The 17,013-nt window shown below is 53.4% G+C and overlaps 1 protein-coding gene across 2 annotated transcripts in view; it reads right to left on the bottom strand.

Annotated features, from left to right (window-relative positions):
- The window catches only part of Ppp2r2c (protein phosphatase 2 regulatory subunit Bgamma), a 97,760-nt gene extending 92,749 nt beyond the window's left edge, over window positions 1-5,011 (bottom strand). The window contains exon 1 of one of the 2 annotated variants that reach the window (XM_046423646.2): window positions 4,831-5,011. In XM_046423646.2, the coding sequence (XP_046279602.1) occupies window positions 4,831-4,900 (70 nt within the window). In that variant the 5' untranslated portion in view covers window positions 4,901-5,011. Of the gene's footprint in view, window positions 1-4,753 lie in introns of both variants that reach the window. The other variant, XM_058572428.1, reaches the window with a different exon arrangement.
- Between the last annotated feature and the right edge of the window lie 12,002 nt (window positions 5,012-17,013).

Genomic DNA, 17,013 nt, shown 5'->3' on the forward strand with positions numbered 1-17,013 from the left:
GACTAGCCTGGACACTGTCATTTATGTATAGCGCTTATGAGGGCAGCCTGTGCTATGAGCCCTGGGCTGGGCATGCTTGGTATACCCAGCCATTTAACGCAGGGGGCTATGGGCCAGGGAGATCAGAGAGATGTGAAAACTCCAAACAGTGGCGGGTCCCTCATTTGCAAAGATAGGCAACAACAAAGAAGAAACTGAGGCTTGGAGGGACTGTGGCTAGCCAGAGACCACAGCTCAGAGCCAGACTCCACCAGACCCAGATCGCCAAAATCAGGTCTTGTGGTCACACATCAGGTCACCTCAACAGGACCCGGAAGGGGAAAACCGAACTTGGCAACCTTGACTTGAGTGCAGCAAGGGACAAAAGGACTCCTAAACAAGAAGTGAACAGAACCCTGGCTTTATGTAGAGTCCTGCCTGTGAGCTAAGCCTCCTGGCTTTCCTGATACCAAGTCAGGGTTACGTGAGTCGGGTGCTATTGGCTGCAAAGAATGGAGACTTGACTCAAAGTGCAGAACAGGAAATGTACAGCTCATGCAACTGGATGCCCAGAGGTGAGGTGGACATCAGGCCTGGATGTCACCATGGTCCTGGGTTCTCTGTCACTCTCCACTTGGCCATCGACAATGCCATCTTAAGACTGCTCCCCACCAAGTGCCAACAGAGCTGCCAGCAACCACAGGGATTTGATGTGCTCACCCCACAGAGGGACTGGCTTCCGCAGCCCCCTTTCCTTCCCACTCGGCCTCCAGAACTACCCCACATCCCCTCTGGAACAGTCACTGCCAGAGGATGAGACTGCCCACCCTTAGACCCGTCAGACCCAGACATGGCCGCGGCCTCTTGCCAGGAACAGCACGTGTGCTGCCCAGAGGCAGAGACAGCATGCTGGGGAGTCGGATGTGACATGACCACAAAGGTGAAACTCCACTGACCTCATCTCTCACAAGTAGCACCCTTTCCAGTGTGGCTGAGGGTGGACGGGAAACCATGGCTTCTAGGGAACAGCCCAGGACAAGTGCCCACAGTGGAACTGCCCACACGCTGGGTTAGGGCAGGCCGGCGGCCCTTGCTCACTGGGGCCCCTTCATTTCCTCCCTGCTAACCCAGGATAACCATGAAACAGACACCCCTGAATGAGGTTAAGAAGACAGAGGCACGGCCCTTCCTCAGGTGTGAGCAGCAGGTGTCTGCAAGGGGTCGATGGCTGAGATGCTCCAAGGAGGGGACACTGACCGTGATCCCAGCCAAACACCATGCTCCTGACATGCCTTACCTGCTGGGCACATGGGAGTCAGTGCTCCTCCTCAAAGTGACCCAGACCCGCCAGGATCCACCTGTGATGCCCTAGCTGAGCTCTTGTGTGGGAACCATGCTGCCTGACCAGAGCCAGGCCCCGAGGAGGACTTGCCTGGCACCTGGTGCCCAGAGAAGGCAGGGTGGGAGGGCTTGGCACATCCAAACCCTTTCAGTCTAGCCTAGAAACACCCAGGGAACTCAGTCGAAGGCTGAGTATTGGGTTCTGCAGCAAGAGAGAGCACAGCCAGGAAGGGCCCTTTCTGGAAAAATTCAGCTTTTGAGAAACATCTGAAAGAGACGTTCCAGCATCCTTCTATCCCTGGGTCCCCTTTCCCTAGGGCTCAGGTCTCTCCAATGTCCTCAGTGCTTCCACTTCACTGCTGGCCCTCATGCCCCCCAGTTCTCCCTGTCCTACACTCACACCTAATGATCACAACAACCCTCAACAGCTGAGCCCAGCCAAGAGTAAGCACAGAAACAAAAAACCCCACTCGGTCCAATTCACACTGAGGTGTGAATGACTAACAAGACATAAACTCTTCTCAAGGTATTTAGGATTTCCCAAGGCTTAGGAACCCAGGCAAGGCTCCACTGGCAAAGATGACATTGAATTTGGGTCTCAAAGGATGAGTGGGAGATAGTCAGGAGAAACGCAGGAGGTAGGCCTCCAGATAGAGGAATTGCCAGAGCAAATACTGTGAGGTCAAAAGAAATTGGCATGTGAAGGAGCAGGAAGTAACCCGCGCAGCGGGGCGTCCTGAAGGAGCATGGACTGAGACACTGGGTGGAACAGGAATGTGCACACCTGGTCTTTTTATTTTATTTACTTTTATTTTATTTATTTATTTTTATGTGATGCTGAGGATCGAACCTAGGCAAGGGCTCTACCGCTGAGCCACAGCCCCAGCCCCCCCACACCTGGTCTTTTGCAAACTGAGTCTCAGCATCCACTGCTGGTTATGAAATTCTGGTGCCATTCATTAAATGATTCTGATAAGCTAAACACTACAGTAGGCACTTTCTACATTAGCATAGTCACCTCAATAATCTAGTCGGTGACAGAGATCATTTTATTTCTCTCTTTACAAAGTGAGAAAGCAAAGCAACTTGGCCAAGGCAGCACAGGAGGTGAGGCATCAGAAGCAGAATTCCAACACAGGTCTGAAGGCTGACAAATCTACGCTCTACCAAATGCAGTCAGGATTCCACAACATGAAAGTCCAGTTTCCTCTAAGGAGGTCACAATTCTCATCTAATTTTCTCTCAATCACTGTTACTGTTTCTTCTTGTGGATGGCAGGAATCTGATCTGGCCCCTGCAAGGCCCTGGCACCCCAGCCCTGGGCACTATATATCCTGACATTCTGTCTGAGCCATGAACCAAGCCAAGCCTCAGTGTCCTCATCTAAAAAGTTAGATGAGGGTTATGTGAGACCTTGTGGGAGGCCCTAGCACAAAGTAGGTGCAGACCACACTTTGCCATTGACAATTTAGGGTTCCAAGGTGCTCCTTCCTCCCATCTCACCTGGGCCTCATAGGCAGGGTGGTCTTCTGCACTCTCATTTTACAGGTGGGGAAACTGACATGAGGTGGGAAGAACTCCCCTCAAGGTCACAGGGCTCCCTGCTAGAATACAGCCTGCACAAGGGAGTCTATGGGGGGCAGGGGGTGGTCCTAAGGAAGTGACTGCATACACAGGGGCTCAGGAATCATGTAAATAAAGGAAAAGGGACTCAAAAGCATGACTTCAGCTCCTACAGCTGAGAACGGGTGGAGTCATCAGAGAGAGAAGCCAGGGGGATGCCAAGGAATTAATGCTGAAAATGTCCTATGAGCTGGGGCCGTGCAGTTTATGTTTAATTACAGCACAGTCCTGCCTCCCATCCCATCGTCCCCAATATAAAGATGAGAAAACAGAGGCTTCCTCCAGGGAGCCAGATCCGTGCAGCAGAGGACCTGCCAAGATCCCCTTGCTCTAGAGCCAGGCCACTCGGGCACCTGCCAGCAACCCGAGGCCTCCTTCAACCCTCTGCCGCTCCTCAGGCTGTGAGCGGAAAGCGCACCCCCAGCACACAGCGGATCCTGGCTCCACCTCACCCAGGCAAGCGACAAAGGGCCACGTTCGGCTCCCCGGGGCCTCCCGGAGCCCGGCCTGACAGCGCTGTCCCCCAGCGCGGCAGCCCTGCCTGCTTTCCCCACACCCACCCAGCGGCGAAGCATGACTCAGCGCTTCTCCTCTCCGAGCGGGGAACGCCACCCTCAGCAGCGGTCCGTCCGCCCAGGTTGCATACCCAGCCTTCGGCCCCGGGGTCAGGACGCCCAGCCCGCCTGGCCGTCCTCCGCTGCCTAGTCCCCGCAAGGCTCCGCTCCCTGTCGGCCTCATTTCCGGCGGAGCAGGCATTAGACACCGGCCGTAGGCTAGTCATCGCGCAGGGCCCACACAGGTTCCCCGGCTCCCGCACCGCACCGTGCGCACCCGTCCCGCGGGACGAAGTGCCCAGGGCCCTTCCCCCGGGTGCCCATTAAGAAGCCTCTTGCTAAAAACACACAAGCACTTCTGCAGCCTGCCCAGCAGCCCCCGGGGGAGATGCACCGCCGTACACTCGGGAAGGTCTCCGGCACGAGGGTCCCCGCGGGCGCAGCCCACTGCTACTCCACGGCCAGGTCTCCCTATCCTCCACCAGGGGTTCACTCCGCTGTCCCCTGGCTGCGCACTGGAGCTGTCCCACCGTTCTCTGGGCAAGGCAGAGCAGAGGGACCCCGGAAGTTACTGCCATGTAAGAGGGGCGCTGACCCTCTGGGTTCCACCAGCCTGGTGTGGGGGTTGGGCTGTAGGGCCAACTTAGGGGGTTTAAATGCAGGGCCTGTCTGGGGTAACCTGTGCCACTTGGGTGGTGGGAATCCTGAAGGTCTGGGCCCCGCTACTCCTGTCTCAATATAACTCCCCAGGAATAACTCGAGTCCACATCTGCCCCTCCCTCCCAGGAAAGGACCCTGGCTCTGGGGGCAGGGAGAGGCCCGCGGCAGGCGAGCTTCTCCGAAGGGTCTGGCAATGGATTTTTCCCCTGGGCCCCTCTCCGTCTCCAAGGAGTGGGCAGCCTAGAAGATTCTGCGGGCTTTGGATAGGGCTGAAATGGCAAACACGGGGTTTTAAGCCATTACATTTCCCCGGGATTTCCGCATCACCTTAACCGTAGGCATGGCCTTTAAAAAAAAAAAAAAAAAATGATGGCCACGGCCGATCAGGATGCTACCTGGCCAGGGGGTAAAGCTGCCTCCCAGACGGCGGCTCCGAGGAGGGCGCTGGCCTCTCCCGGCTCTGGGCAGCGGGGGGCCGGTGCCCTCGGGTTCCCTCCCTCCAGGCCCGGGTCAGGGTAAGGTGGGGTGAAGGTGGGGTGGGGTGGGGTGGGGTGGGGTGGGGTCGGGGGACACGACACACAGCGCGCGGTCCAAACCTTCGGAGGGCATTCGGTGCGACGGCATCCCCACGCCGCGGCCGGCCGGAGGGGGTCTCAGACAACACGTACGTTACCTTCAGTCACATAGCTGTGGTCCCGCAGGAAGCTGTGGTTAATTTTCCGCGTGTCCGTGTCCTCGCCCATTGAAGGCCGTGCCCGGTGCCCTGGGCATGCCCCGCCGCCGCACACCGATGCAATCCGCAGAGGTCGCGCCGGGCGCGCGGGCCATACCGCCGCAGCCTAGCAGGGGCGCGGGCCGCTGGGGCCCCGGAGGGCGGGCATCTCGGCCGCGGGCGGCCGGGACCGGGCGGGGTGGCCGGGGCGGGCGCCGCGGTCAGGCGAGAGCGCGGCGGGCGGGCGGCGGCCGCGGGTTCGGGCGGGCCGGGGCCCGGGCGCGCATCCCGGCCGGCCTGTGCGCGCTGCGTCCGTGCGCCGGCGGCGGCGGCGGTGGCCTGGTGCCGGTGCGCCTGGCTGCGGCGGCGGCGGCGGGGAGGGGACGCGCGCGGCGCTGCGCTGCGCTGCGCCGACCGAGCCGGGGCCGAGCCGGGCTGCGCGGGCTGGGGCGGCCGCCGCCGCCGCTGTAGCAGGCCCCTCCCTCGCGCCGCCCGCTCCTCCGCCCCTGCGGCCGCGCAGCCCGCCGCCCGCCGTGCACCCAGCCACCCTGCAGGTGCAGCGGGCGCCCAGGCAGAGGTGGGGCCGCGGTGCTCGAGTCCTCGCGGTGGGCACCTTTGGTGGCTGGGTGCGCCACGGAGGAGGGATGGAAGGAGGAGACTGCCAGCCTGGGTGGGGGCGGGGGTGCTGGTCGGCTGAGCTGTGGGAGGAGGGTCCCTTGGGTGCCAGGTGCTCCAATTGGGGAAGAGACGGCCAACGGATAGGGGGACTAGAAGAGCGGAGGAGGTGGGCAGCTTCGCTGGGCAGAAGGCAATAGAAGGACTGGGAGGGGGTGGGGCGCAGCTGAAGGGGGCACCTGTAGAATGGGAGTCCTGAGGGGGTGGTAGTGGGGAGGACCACAAGCCCCTTGGTTAGCAGAAGAGCGAGTGGATCCGGCAAGTTCTGGGGGCCCTTCCAAGAGCACCCTGGCTCATTGTGAGGAAGCTAGGGGAGGCAGGCCAGCACTTGCAAGGTGAAACTCTGGATGATTCTGTCCAGGGTGAGTTTACCTCCCCCAGGCTGAGCCCTGATCTCTCCTCCTGCTCACTCCTGTATACCTACAAGTGAGATCCAGCTGTGGACACCAGCGCTGGGGGCGCTCCAGAAACAGGCTGGAGAATGCACCTTCCCTCACCCATCTCCCTGCAGTGGGTGTGAGGAGCTTACCTCCTCCTCCCTCCCTTCCTTCCCTCCCCTCTTCCTCCACCCAACCTTTCCCCTCCCTTCTAACTCCTTCCCTCCCCCTCTTCCAGTACACTGGACCAGGCCCTCCTCTTTTCTCAAGCTGCCATTTCTTCCAGGCTCACTCTGTGCGTGATGCATGGGGTACAGTGGCCTCATAGGCCTGCTTGGGTGTTCCGCACGACCTCCTTGGAAAGAGGGGAGAGAAAAGCTGCAGTGTGCCATGGGGGGACAGATTCCATGTGGTCACCAAGGCTGAGAGGCCCTGGGGTCCAAGATTTAGGGGCACAGGCTCCAGGTGGTTAAGCGGGACTGGTCTTGCCCAGTTGTGCAATTATGCAATGCTCTCTGCTTCTCTCAGCCGGGCGGGTTTTGGAATTCCAGAAACCTCACTAAAATGTGGTAGAGACAGGAGGGTCCAAGGTGCTGGGTATGGAGGGCAGGCTTATGGGAAACGGAGATGCTGCCTGAGGCATCCTGGTGGGGAACAGGAGGGGGCTTTCACAGCTGAAACTGGGCTTTCATTCCTCAAAATGCCCAGAGGTCAAAGTGCCCAATCTAACACCCTGCAGGTGTAATGGAAAGGCTTGGACACATCAGAGGCCTGGGGACTCTGCCAGCACCTGCTTGCTGAGCCGCCCAGGACCAATGCCCTGCCTGTCCCAGCCTGGGCTTTTTCACTGCACAGCAAGCTACCACTGCTCTCCCTGGAGCAGAGGGGTGCAGATTAAATGCAGGGACCCTCCACATGTGCTGGTTCCACATCACTCTGCCCCACAGGAAGGTGACTGATGTCCACATGGCCTCATACACCGAATGGGGACATGCTCTGCCTCTCACATCTGGTCTACTCAGATGTCCCACACTGCACATCCTGAACCAGTACCCATTCTCTGTCCACATCCTCCTCACCTCTCCAGCTCAGGACAGAAAAATGACTGCAGCCTCAGACACTGGAAGACAGACAGGCTACATTCAAGTCCTAACAACAAGGGAGCTGGGGCTGGCACAACCTCATCTGCAAAAGGGACATGACAAGGAGGTGCCTCAGAAGGTTGGCATGACTGGTTCATGCTTAGCAGGAACCTGACTTCATTGGTGCTATACTGTGGTCATGCCGAGCCCCAGCCTCCTACATGTCCTTTACCCTTCCTCTCTGGTCTTGGAGAGATCTCCACACCCACCTTTCCCATCTGTCACTTCTGCCAAAGCACCCAACCCATGCTAGCATGAGCCTCACCTGCAGGGATGCCTTGAACAACACTGACATGGCCCACCCGTGCCTCAGTCCATCAGCTCGGAGCCATGCCTGGGACCCCTGAGTTGGTGATCTCCTGACTTGCTGGACCCCAAGGCTCAGCATCAGTCCCCAGGAAGTCCCTCCGAATCTCTCAGATTTCTCCAAGCTGTCTCCCCATTCTTCTGGAGCACCCTCCCCCGCAGTCAGAGCCAAGTCCCTCCCTCTGCCTCCTGGCTACCGGCACCCACTCCGTCACAGAATGCACTGCTTCCTCCTCTGCGTCTGCACATGTCTCTGTCCCTCCTGGCTGGAACCTCAGCTCCAGATCCTGCACCCCCCCCTGCAGAGTCCCCTACCTTTCACTCAGTCACAGTGTGTCTGCTGAGTGCCTGCTCTGTGCACGCACGGCCTGGCACAGGTTAGAGGGGCAGGCAGAGAGGACGCCCTGCTCCCACGGGGCAGGCCTCCCGTGGCATGAGATGGGCAATGTCCTGAGGAGGTGAGCATGTCCTGGGGAGGCCATGGTGGGTGGAGAAGAGGAGAAAGGAGCTGCTCTGGAGACACGTGGCCGGGAGAGATCCCCTGAGAAGGGAGGGCGGGACGGCTGTGTAAGGAAATATTTGGCAGCAGCCCTCCAGAGACCCTCAGGACTCAGGGCTGAGCCTGCTCGGGTCTCTGCCACAGTAACAGGCCTAGCCTGGGTCCCTCCCAGTGCCAGCACCAGCCTCCCCTGCTCACAACCTTGGGCCGAAGGACAGGTCCACATGGGCCACCGCCTCCTCCCCATCCTCTCACTGCCTCAGCCCCTCCGGCTGGCTTCCGACTCCCATCCTCCTCTCCTTCCCAAAGAGAAGCTGGTCCCGTGGGGCAGAGAAAAGCTTCCTGGAGCCAGGGGACCCTGTAGCCCCTCCGGTGGGCAGCCCCACTCGCTCCTCCTCCAGAGCTGCTTCTGTTCCTCCTGATGGACCCAAGTCTCGTGCCCCTGTTTCCCCAGGATGTTTTAAGTGACATAGAGAACATACAACCCACACCCAATGCCTCGGAGGAGATTAGGGTCAGACGAGGTCACAGGGGGCTTCATGGTGGGATCGCTGCCTTTGTTAAAAAAAAGACAAGAAGTCTCACCTGCTTCCTCTAGAAGGTCACTGGGCGCCTGGGGAGAGAGCCTCCCTGGGGGACAGAGCGGCTGGAGCCTCGCCTTGGACATCCTGGCCTCCAGAGCTGTGAGAGAGCTTGTCCGTGGTATCTTGCGAGGTGGCCGGTTGCACAGTTGAACACTGGGCCCCCGGACCCTCAGGGAGCACCTGTGGCTGCTCAGGGCAGGCTGGAAGCACAGGCAACCTACGAGGCTCCTTCTTCCCCTCAAGAAAGTCATATGTTTAAATCTTGTCCCTCGAGAGCTAGGTTTTAGGAGGGGGACAGTGGAGGTGATTAGGTCATGAGGGTGGCACCCTAGTGACAGCTCAGTGCCCCACAGCTCAGTGCATCCTGTCCCCTTCTGTCAAGTGGGGACACAGCAAGAAGACCACCAGCTCTGAGTCATGAGAGCCACACGGCCTCCAGAGGGGTGAAGGGTCCTCATCCTGTTTAAGCCATTGGCGGTGGCATCTGTGTGACAGCAGCCCTGGCTGAGGCCACCCACACATCACCCGCTGTGGCTTTGCTGCTCTGGAGATTTCCCACCACCGACTCCAGGACACGAATGCCGCTCGCCTGGTGTCTTGCTTGACGTTCTCTCTCTGGGTTCTCGCTTGGCGAGCTGCCAACACCCTGGTTATGATCTAGTTGTTTGCATTGCTGTGTACTGTTCGTCGTGGAAATGCTGCAACATGCCCTCTGCTCAGGGCACTGCAGTTACCTTCAGTTTGGAAGCCGGAAAGTTCCCACACGTCCGCATTCCCATGCACATGCTGCCAGCACTGCCACTCAACGGCCTACAGACATCTAACTTTGGTTGCAGAGGGCAAGCAGTCTCCTTAGAGTGACGTTAGAGAGTCCCTGTTGGCCCACCTCTGCCTCAGGGAGCTACTGCCTTGGCTTGTGGGCACAGCCCAGCCACCAGCTGCCATGCTGACACCGACTGGCCCTCTCCTTCTCCCACCAAGGGTGAACCCCTGCCAGCTCCTCTGCCCACGCCTTCCCAGCCTGCCCTCTCCTGGTCTCAGACAGAGTTCCCAAGCCCTCCTCCATCCAGCCACATGGCCACACCAGGACCCAGGGGCTCCCATCTCCCACACGCTATTTCTGAATGCAAGGGTCTTCCCAGTAAGTGCCCGACTGTCTCCAGCCATCCCTGTGTGCACCCTGGGGCCTTCCTGAAGACCACAGCTTCCCGAGCAAGGCAGACTCCTCCAGAGGGCACATTTGCACCAGCCACTCCCTGCCTAGAATGCCATCTTGTCTACCGTCCCTCTGTTCTCCTGTTCCTCGCCGCCTTCTGTGCCTGGGGTAGATTTGCACTTCCTGTCCCCTCTTAAATTAGTTGTGGTCATGAGACTAGTGTTGGGCAGTGAAGCTTGAGGCAAGTGAGAGGAGAGTATGTCTCTGGGTGAGAGCTTCTCTGTGAGAGGCTTGCCAGACCTTCCTTCCTCCCCTCCCCACTGTCTTCTCCCTTCCTTCCTTTACTTCTTTAAAGGACTCTGAAGAACTATTACACATTGGGGTAAGCAAGAAAAAGAATGTGCCATGTTAGTCACTAAGACGTGCAGGCTGCTTATTACTGCAGCACACCCTTGCCTATCCCCACTGCTCTGTCCCTGTAAGCATTTCACATGTGTTATTGCACCCTCTATCAGAACATGAGAAATGCCACTCAGCCACCGTGGACCAAGTCATACTGCAGTAATCCAGTGACTTACAGGCTTATTTCTCATGCATGTCACACACTCCTCATGAGTTGGTTACAGATCTCATCATTTCCATCTTTGTTCCAGGACCCAAGGTGATGGAGCAGCCCCACATTCGGACACTGGACTCATGCAGAGGTAAAAGAAAGACCTAGGATCACGAGCTCACTCCTATGGCATCACTGGTTCAAGCAGGTCACATAACACCATACATCAGTTCAGGAAGGACAGGGACCCAGGTCACAGGGCTTCATGGTCTCAGGGGAGCACAAGGGGACAATTTTTCTCCAGGAAAGAGCTGCAATTAGTTTGCACCATAAGACACTCTACCATAGTTCCCATTTTACAAAAAAAACAAAACAAAAACAGATGCTGAGTCATTTTCCTGAGTCACACAGCTCCTATGTGGCAGCACAGAGGTTTGCCCAGGTCTGAGTGAACCCAGAGCTTATTGGGTCGGTCCATACGGCCAGTACAACCTAGCTACTCTCTGCCACTGTCCCCCTCTGTGACCTCTCAGATCCTGGGGCCGAGCTTCAAGGTGGTGTCAGCTCACTCCAGCACCGTGACTGTCTGTTCCCACCTCTAGGCTGACAGAGCGCCCCGTGGCTCTTCCCTCCTGTGCCAGGATGGCCACAATCCCCCCACTCACCGCAGCCTAGGTCACCAGGCCTGTGGGTGGGGATGTCTCACAAACAGGCCACGACCCAGCAAAGGGAGGTGACGTCCACATGGAAGGGCCTAGAGCTACGGCCTAGCCCAGCCCTCCCAAGGCCCAGGGAGTGCCGCCCCAGCCCAGGCACATCCAGACATAAGGAAGATGAAAAAGTGAAGATCCTGAGTCCAAACGCAGTTGCCAAACCCCTTGGAGCGTGTCCTTCCAGGGCCTTCCACTTTAGTTTTCTCTTCAGTTTATTTTAATTCTGTTTGTTTTAATGATGTATTTTAAATACGCAGAGTCATGCCTGACGACAATCCCCACCTTTTGAATATTGATCCAACATAAACCAGCTTCCCAGTCCCACATATTTGCTTCAGCTCTTTACACTTAAGAAACAAAACCAGAGAAAAAGAGAGAGCGGGAAGGCGGGCGCTTCCTCGCACCCCTCCTTCATTCTGCTCTCCCCTTTCTCTTTCCAAAGGCAAACAGCGTCCCCAGGCTGGCGTTTCCGCCCGTTCCCATTCCATTCTTTAACAATGTGCGTCTTACCACTTTGTGTAATTTTTGAATTTATATAAACATTATCATATTGATCGTCCCACATTGAAAATTGCTTCTTTTCCACCCTAAGCATTATTTTCTTCGGCTCTACCTGGTCTCTTCATCGATCTTGGCTGCTGGAGAAAGCAATCAATGGTGCACTGCCACTCGCTCCCAGCACCTTCCCACAGACTCACCCTGTGCATCTTCTCCCAGCTCTGTGGTCAGTGATGTCACAGGATGGACAGACCTCAGCCATGGTGGAGAATTGACATCCCAGAAACTGGCAAATGAAGGCTTTCTCCCTGAACAGCGGGCTGTTAAGCATTCAGCAGCACGCCAGGGACTATGGCGGACTTAGGATTTCTCCACCCTGCTCCACCCACCTTGAAGGATATTTAGGTTGTTTCCGGACTTTCAGGATTTCACACAGCATGCAATGGTGTCCTTTCACCTAGCTCCCCAAACCCAAATGCAAGTCCCTGGGATCCGGAGGGGGTGCTGCCCCTTACATATACCCAGAATATATATATCACTTGTGTAATGTGGAGTACGGTACATACATATGATGGGTCATGCCTACTAGTGGATATGTAAATTCAACTTCTAACTTTCTTTCTTTTCAAATTGAGAAACCATTTGTACTCCTACAGCATTCTCACTAAGACCTGGAGTAGATGCAAATTCATGTGAAGTTGATGATTGCTTCATTTGCAATTCCACATTGGTCAGGAATCTTTCCAAAGCTGCCACATGAATTTCCTCTTCTGTGAATTGCCTGTTCTTTCCCTTTGCCCATTTTCCCGTTAGGTTGCTTGGCTCTCTTCCTCGTTGTCGTCATCGTCGTCGTCCTCCTCCTCCTCCTCCTCCTCTTCTTCTTATTCTTCCTCTTCCTCTTCTTCCTCTTCTTCAATATTTTTTAGTTGTAGTTGTACATACATTTTATTTATTTTTATGTGGCACTAAGGATCGAACCCAGGGCCTTGCACATGCTAGGCGAGCGCTCTGCCACTGAGCCACAACCCCAGCCCCTGCTTGGCTTTCTTCTTACTGGCTTCCTGGAGCTTTTTATGCAAAGGTACTCCCTGTTCTCATCTGCTTGTATGTGATGAAAATATTATCTTCTCATTTGTTGCTTTTTTCTTAATGTTATGTACAGGACTCTTGTCCTACAAAAGGCACTAATTTTTATGCAGTGAAATTTGTTAGTGTTGTCTTTTAAATGTTTTTCCTTTTGTTTGAGCAGTACTTCTCTCCCTCCTGAGTTATAAAGGTGGTCCTTCAGAATGACCTTCCTTTATATTAACACGTGAAGACCTATTAGTTAGCTTTTCATCACTGTGACAAAATACCTGAGAAAATCAACTGAAAATAGGAAAGATTTACTTTAGGTTATGGTTTCAGAGATTTCAGTTCATGGTTGGCTGGCCCCATCACTGTGGGCTTGTATTGAGGCAGAACTTCAAGGCAGAGAGCATGTAGCAGGGAACAGTGTGTGTGTGTGTGTGTGTGTGTGTGTGTGTGTGTGTGTGGTGTGCACATATGTGCAGGCACACGAAGATGCGTGTTTGTGTGTGAGTGAGGGAGATAGAGAGGAAGGAACTGGGGACAAGATACAGTCCCCAAGGACCCACTCCCTTCAACTAGGCCCCACCTCCTTTGGTTTCCACCACCTCCCAGTGGTTCATTCAAACATAGATCATCCGTGGACTAATACACTGATTAGTTTCCAACCCTCATGATCCAATTGCTTCCCAAAAGCCTCACCTCTGAACATTGCTGCATTGGGGTTCAAGCCTTCAACACAGGAGCCTTTGAAGGACGGACATTCCGGGTCCCGACCCTAAGAACGTCTGTTTAGAGATTCAGCCCATCTAGAGCTGCTGTGTGCTTGGAGTGAGGAGGGAGAGCATTGCATACTTTTCCATGTGAGCAACATAACATCCAAGTCACTCACTGTAGCCCATCCACTCCCACTGACTGAGAGTGCCACCTCTATACCAGCTTCCTATGTGTGCGTGGGGGGTCATTTCTGGACTCTGTGTTCTGTTCCTTTGGTCTTTTGGCCCTGCTCACTTGACAGTACCACCCCGTCTCAGGCTAGCTTTATAATAACTCCACATCAAACAGATCAAATGGCACTGCCTTGGCTCTCCTTCAAAACTGCGGTGGCTATTCTTGGACTTTTACTCTTCTATATAAATTTCTAGTCTTTTGGGTTCCATTCCAAATCCTCTTGGGTGTTTTATTATAATTGCGATGAATTTACATTAGCCAGGAGAAAAATGTGGTTCTTCCTAACACTGAATCATCTCATCCACGATGTGGTCCATCTCTCTACTTATTTGGGTCTTGTTTCACCTCTTTACAATTAAACTTTGTGATTTTCTCTATAACAATAGGAACCATGTATAGAGAACTTGAGTGTGGCAGCCCCTGTTCTAAACACTTTATATCTAGCTCAACTGATCTTCCCAACTTCCCCGTGAGATACATATTAGTATTTCTCTTTTATAAATGGGGAAACTGAGGCATGGGGTGAGGGACTGATTCCTGCAGGCCAGGATGTGGAGGGTGGACAGCTGTGACCTGAGCGCTGGTGGTCTGGTTCGGGAGGCTCTGCTCTGCTCAGCTGAACCACTCCTGCCCCACCTCCTCAAGGGGCTCATGCCAACATTGCTAGAATTCATCTTAAGACCCGTCTGGAGTTGGCTGCTGCAGTAAATGGGATTCGTGCCTTCTCACATGTTGGTGTGACTCCTCGATAGGAATGCTATTGATTTTCTGTGTTGCCTTATGTCCAGCAATTTGTTCAACTGTACAGGCTTCTAATGGTACAAAATTAGATTCTCTTGGGTTTTCCATGTAGACAATCATAACTGAAGACCCTTTTGACTTTTCTTTGCCATTCTGTCCCACTGAGTTCCAAGACAATGTGATATTGAACAGCAGTGGTGCCAGAGGGCTTTTTCAGTGCTGGGAATTGGCCCCAGGGGTGCTCTACCAAGCTACATCCCCAGACTTGTTTATTTTATTCATTGAGACAGGTCTTGACTAAGTTGCTAAGGCTGGCCTTGAACTTGCAGTCCTCTCTTCTCAGCCTCCTGGGTGTCTGGGATTGCAGGGATGTGCCACCAGCCCAGCTAGAAGGCATCTCTGTGTTAGATCTAGCAATATTTTTTAAATTTCACCACAGAGAATGATGTTGGCATTCAGGGGTTGATTAATGTTCTTTCTGGGGCAAGAATTCACTTCTTAGTTTTCTGAAAAAATAAGTATTCACATTTTTCAAAAGTAGATGCTTTTTGTTTGGTGATTTCTTATTATACTATTGAAATGATCATGTGACATTTTGCCTTAATCTATTAATGGAGTGAGTCAGATTATCAGTTTTGTCCGTAACCATCCTTTCATCCCTAGGGTGGACGCTACATGGCCAAGATACAGATATATCCATGTTCATTTGGCTAATATATTTATTTGAGTTTTTGCCTCTATGTTTAGAATTTAGATTGTTTAGTAGTAGTAATTTTTTCTTGCAGTTTACTAGATGGCTTATGCTAACACCATAAAAAGAGTTGAAGAACTTTCTCTTTATGGTTCTATTGGATGGTTTACATGTGATAGAGATAATAGTCCATATTTCCAAGTGGCTATGCCATTTTACATGCCAGATGGCAGCGTACAGGAGGAGTCCCTTTCTCCATGTCTCCACCACAGTTGCGAGTGGCCAGCCTTTTTAACGTAGGCCATTCTAACAGGTATGTGGTGGCACCTCATTGTGGTTTTAATTGGCATCATCCCAGTGGCTAGTGACATTGCTTATCTTTTCATGCCTTATATGCCACCTGTATACGACTTTGGCGACTGTCCAGACATTCCGCCCACTTATTAATAGGGTTATTTGTTTTCTGATTATTGAGCTTAGAGAATTCTTTAATATATTCTTGATGCAATCTATTTATCAGATATGTGCTTTGCAGAGATTTCTCCCAGTCTAGGGCTTGTCTTTTCATTTTCTGAATAGTGTTTTGCATAGAGGGGTATTTTTAGTTTTTTATGAGGCCTCAATTTATCAATTTTTTCTTTTACAGATCCTGCTTTAAGAGTCATATCTGTGAAATCTTTGAGTAACTCAAGGTCACAAAGATTTTTATCCTGTTTTCTTCTACAGCAGGATTGGCAAACTATGGCTGGAGCCCAGCTGCCTGTTTTATCTCCAGGAGGTCACTGGAACACGGCCACCCCCATTCACTTCTGTACTTTCTATGGTCACTCTCACAGTATGATGTCAGAGTTGTGTACTTGCAACAGAGACACTGCAGTCCACAGGCCCAAAGTACTGATATCCGGACCCTGAAGACATCTGTCACCTTCTCCTGTAGACCTAGGTTTACATTTAGATCTATTATCCACATCGAGTTGGGTTTTGTAGATGGCGCAAGATATGTGTTGAAGTTGGCTGCTCTCCTTTGTGCCTTGTGTGAGCAGCTGTGTGCCTGCGAATCTATTTCTGGACTCTGTTCTCCATTGATCAGCTCATCTGTCTTGACACCTGTGCTGCCTGTATTGATGACCAAAGCTTGCTAATAAATTTTGGAGTCAGATCCTGTTAGTCCTCCTTGTTCTTACTTGAGAGGGCTTTGGCTCTCCTAGTCCCTTCGCATTTCTATAGGAATTCTAGAATTGGCTCGTCAATTTCTTAAAAGGCTGCTCAGATTTCATTTAGATTGTTAAATTGTAGGTCGATTCGGGGTGACTGACATCTTGACAGTGTGGGTTCTCAGCCTGTTGGCATGGTGTTTCTCCCTACCTGGTTAATAAGTCTCTTTAAGTTCTGTCATCAATGTCTTGTAATTTTCAGGGTATAGGCTTTTCACATCTTGACAAGGACTTATTTCTCCATATTTCATATCATAAATGGTACTTCTTAAATTTTAATCTGTGGCTCAGTGGCAGAGCGCTTGCCTAGCATGTTTGAGGCACTGGGTTCGATCCTTAGCACTATAAAAATAAATAAATAAATAAATAAATAAATAAATAAATAAATAAATAAAGGCACGCTGTTCATCTACAACTATAAAAAAGTATTAATTCTGATGGTTCTTGTATCCTGCAGCTTGACAAACTCACTATGAGTTCTGGCATCTCTTTTGTAGATCCCACAGCTACCTGGTAATCATGCAGTCTGTGAGGTTTCTTTCCTTTGCTTCTGACATGAGCATCCTGAAGTCTCTTCCCTGCCACCTTCACTGCTGAGACTTCCAGGCCCAGGTTGAACAGAAGTGTGGAGTGGACATCCCGCCTCGGGCCTGGGTTTCACCGCCACATCTGTGTCCTTCTCACGGACACTCTGGGTCAAGCTGAGATCTGATCAGGAGTAAGGCGGGTTCTGCCCCTGTGTTTCGTGGCCTGTTGAAAGGACTGGACAGTCTCCTTTTCTGGATCTGTGCGGCCGAGCTGCAGCCGTTGGCTGCTCTCTCTGGCTGCAGAAGCGTGGGGCCTTCCCTGAGGACCCTGGGCCTTCCCTCCTCCTCGGCTTTCTGGGAAATCCTGGTAGCTGTGGTGCCCCACCTTCCTCCAGAGTTTGGTGGAGCCTCTGTAGAGCCCCCTGGCCTGGAGATTTCCTCCTGGGAGG

The sequence above is a fragment of the Marmota monax genome, unplaced genomic scaffold (assembly GCF_021218885.2).
Source record: "Marmota monax isolate L192 unplaced genomic scaffold, Marmota_monax_Labrador192_F-V1.1 WCK01_AAM20220418_F8-fsc00009, whole genome shotgun sequence".
In the NCBI taxonomy this organism is placed as follows: domain Eukaryota; kingdom Metazoa; phylum Chordata; class Mammalia; order Rodentia; family Sciuridae; genus Marmota; species Marmota monax.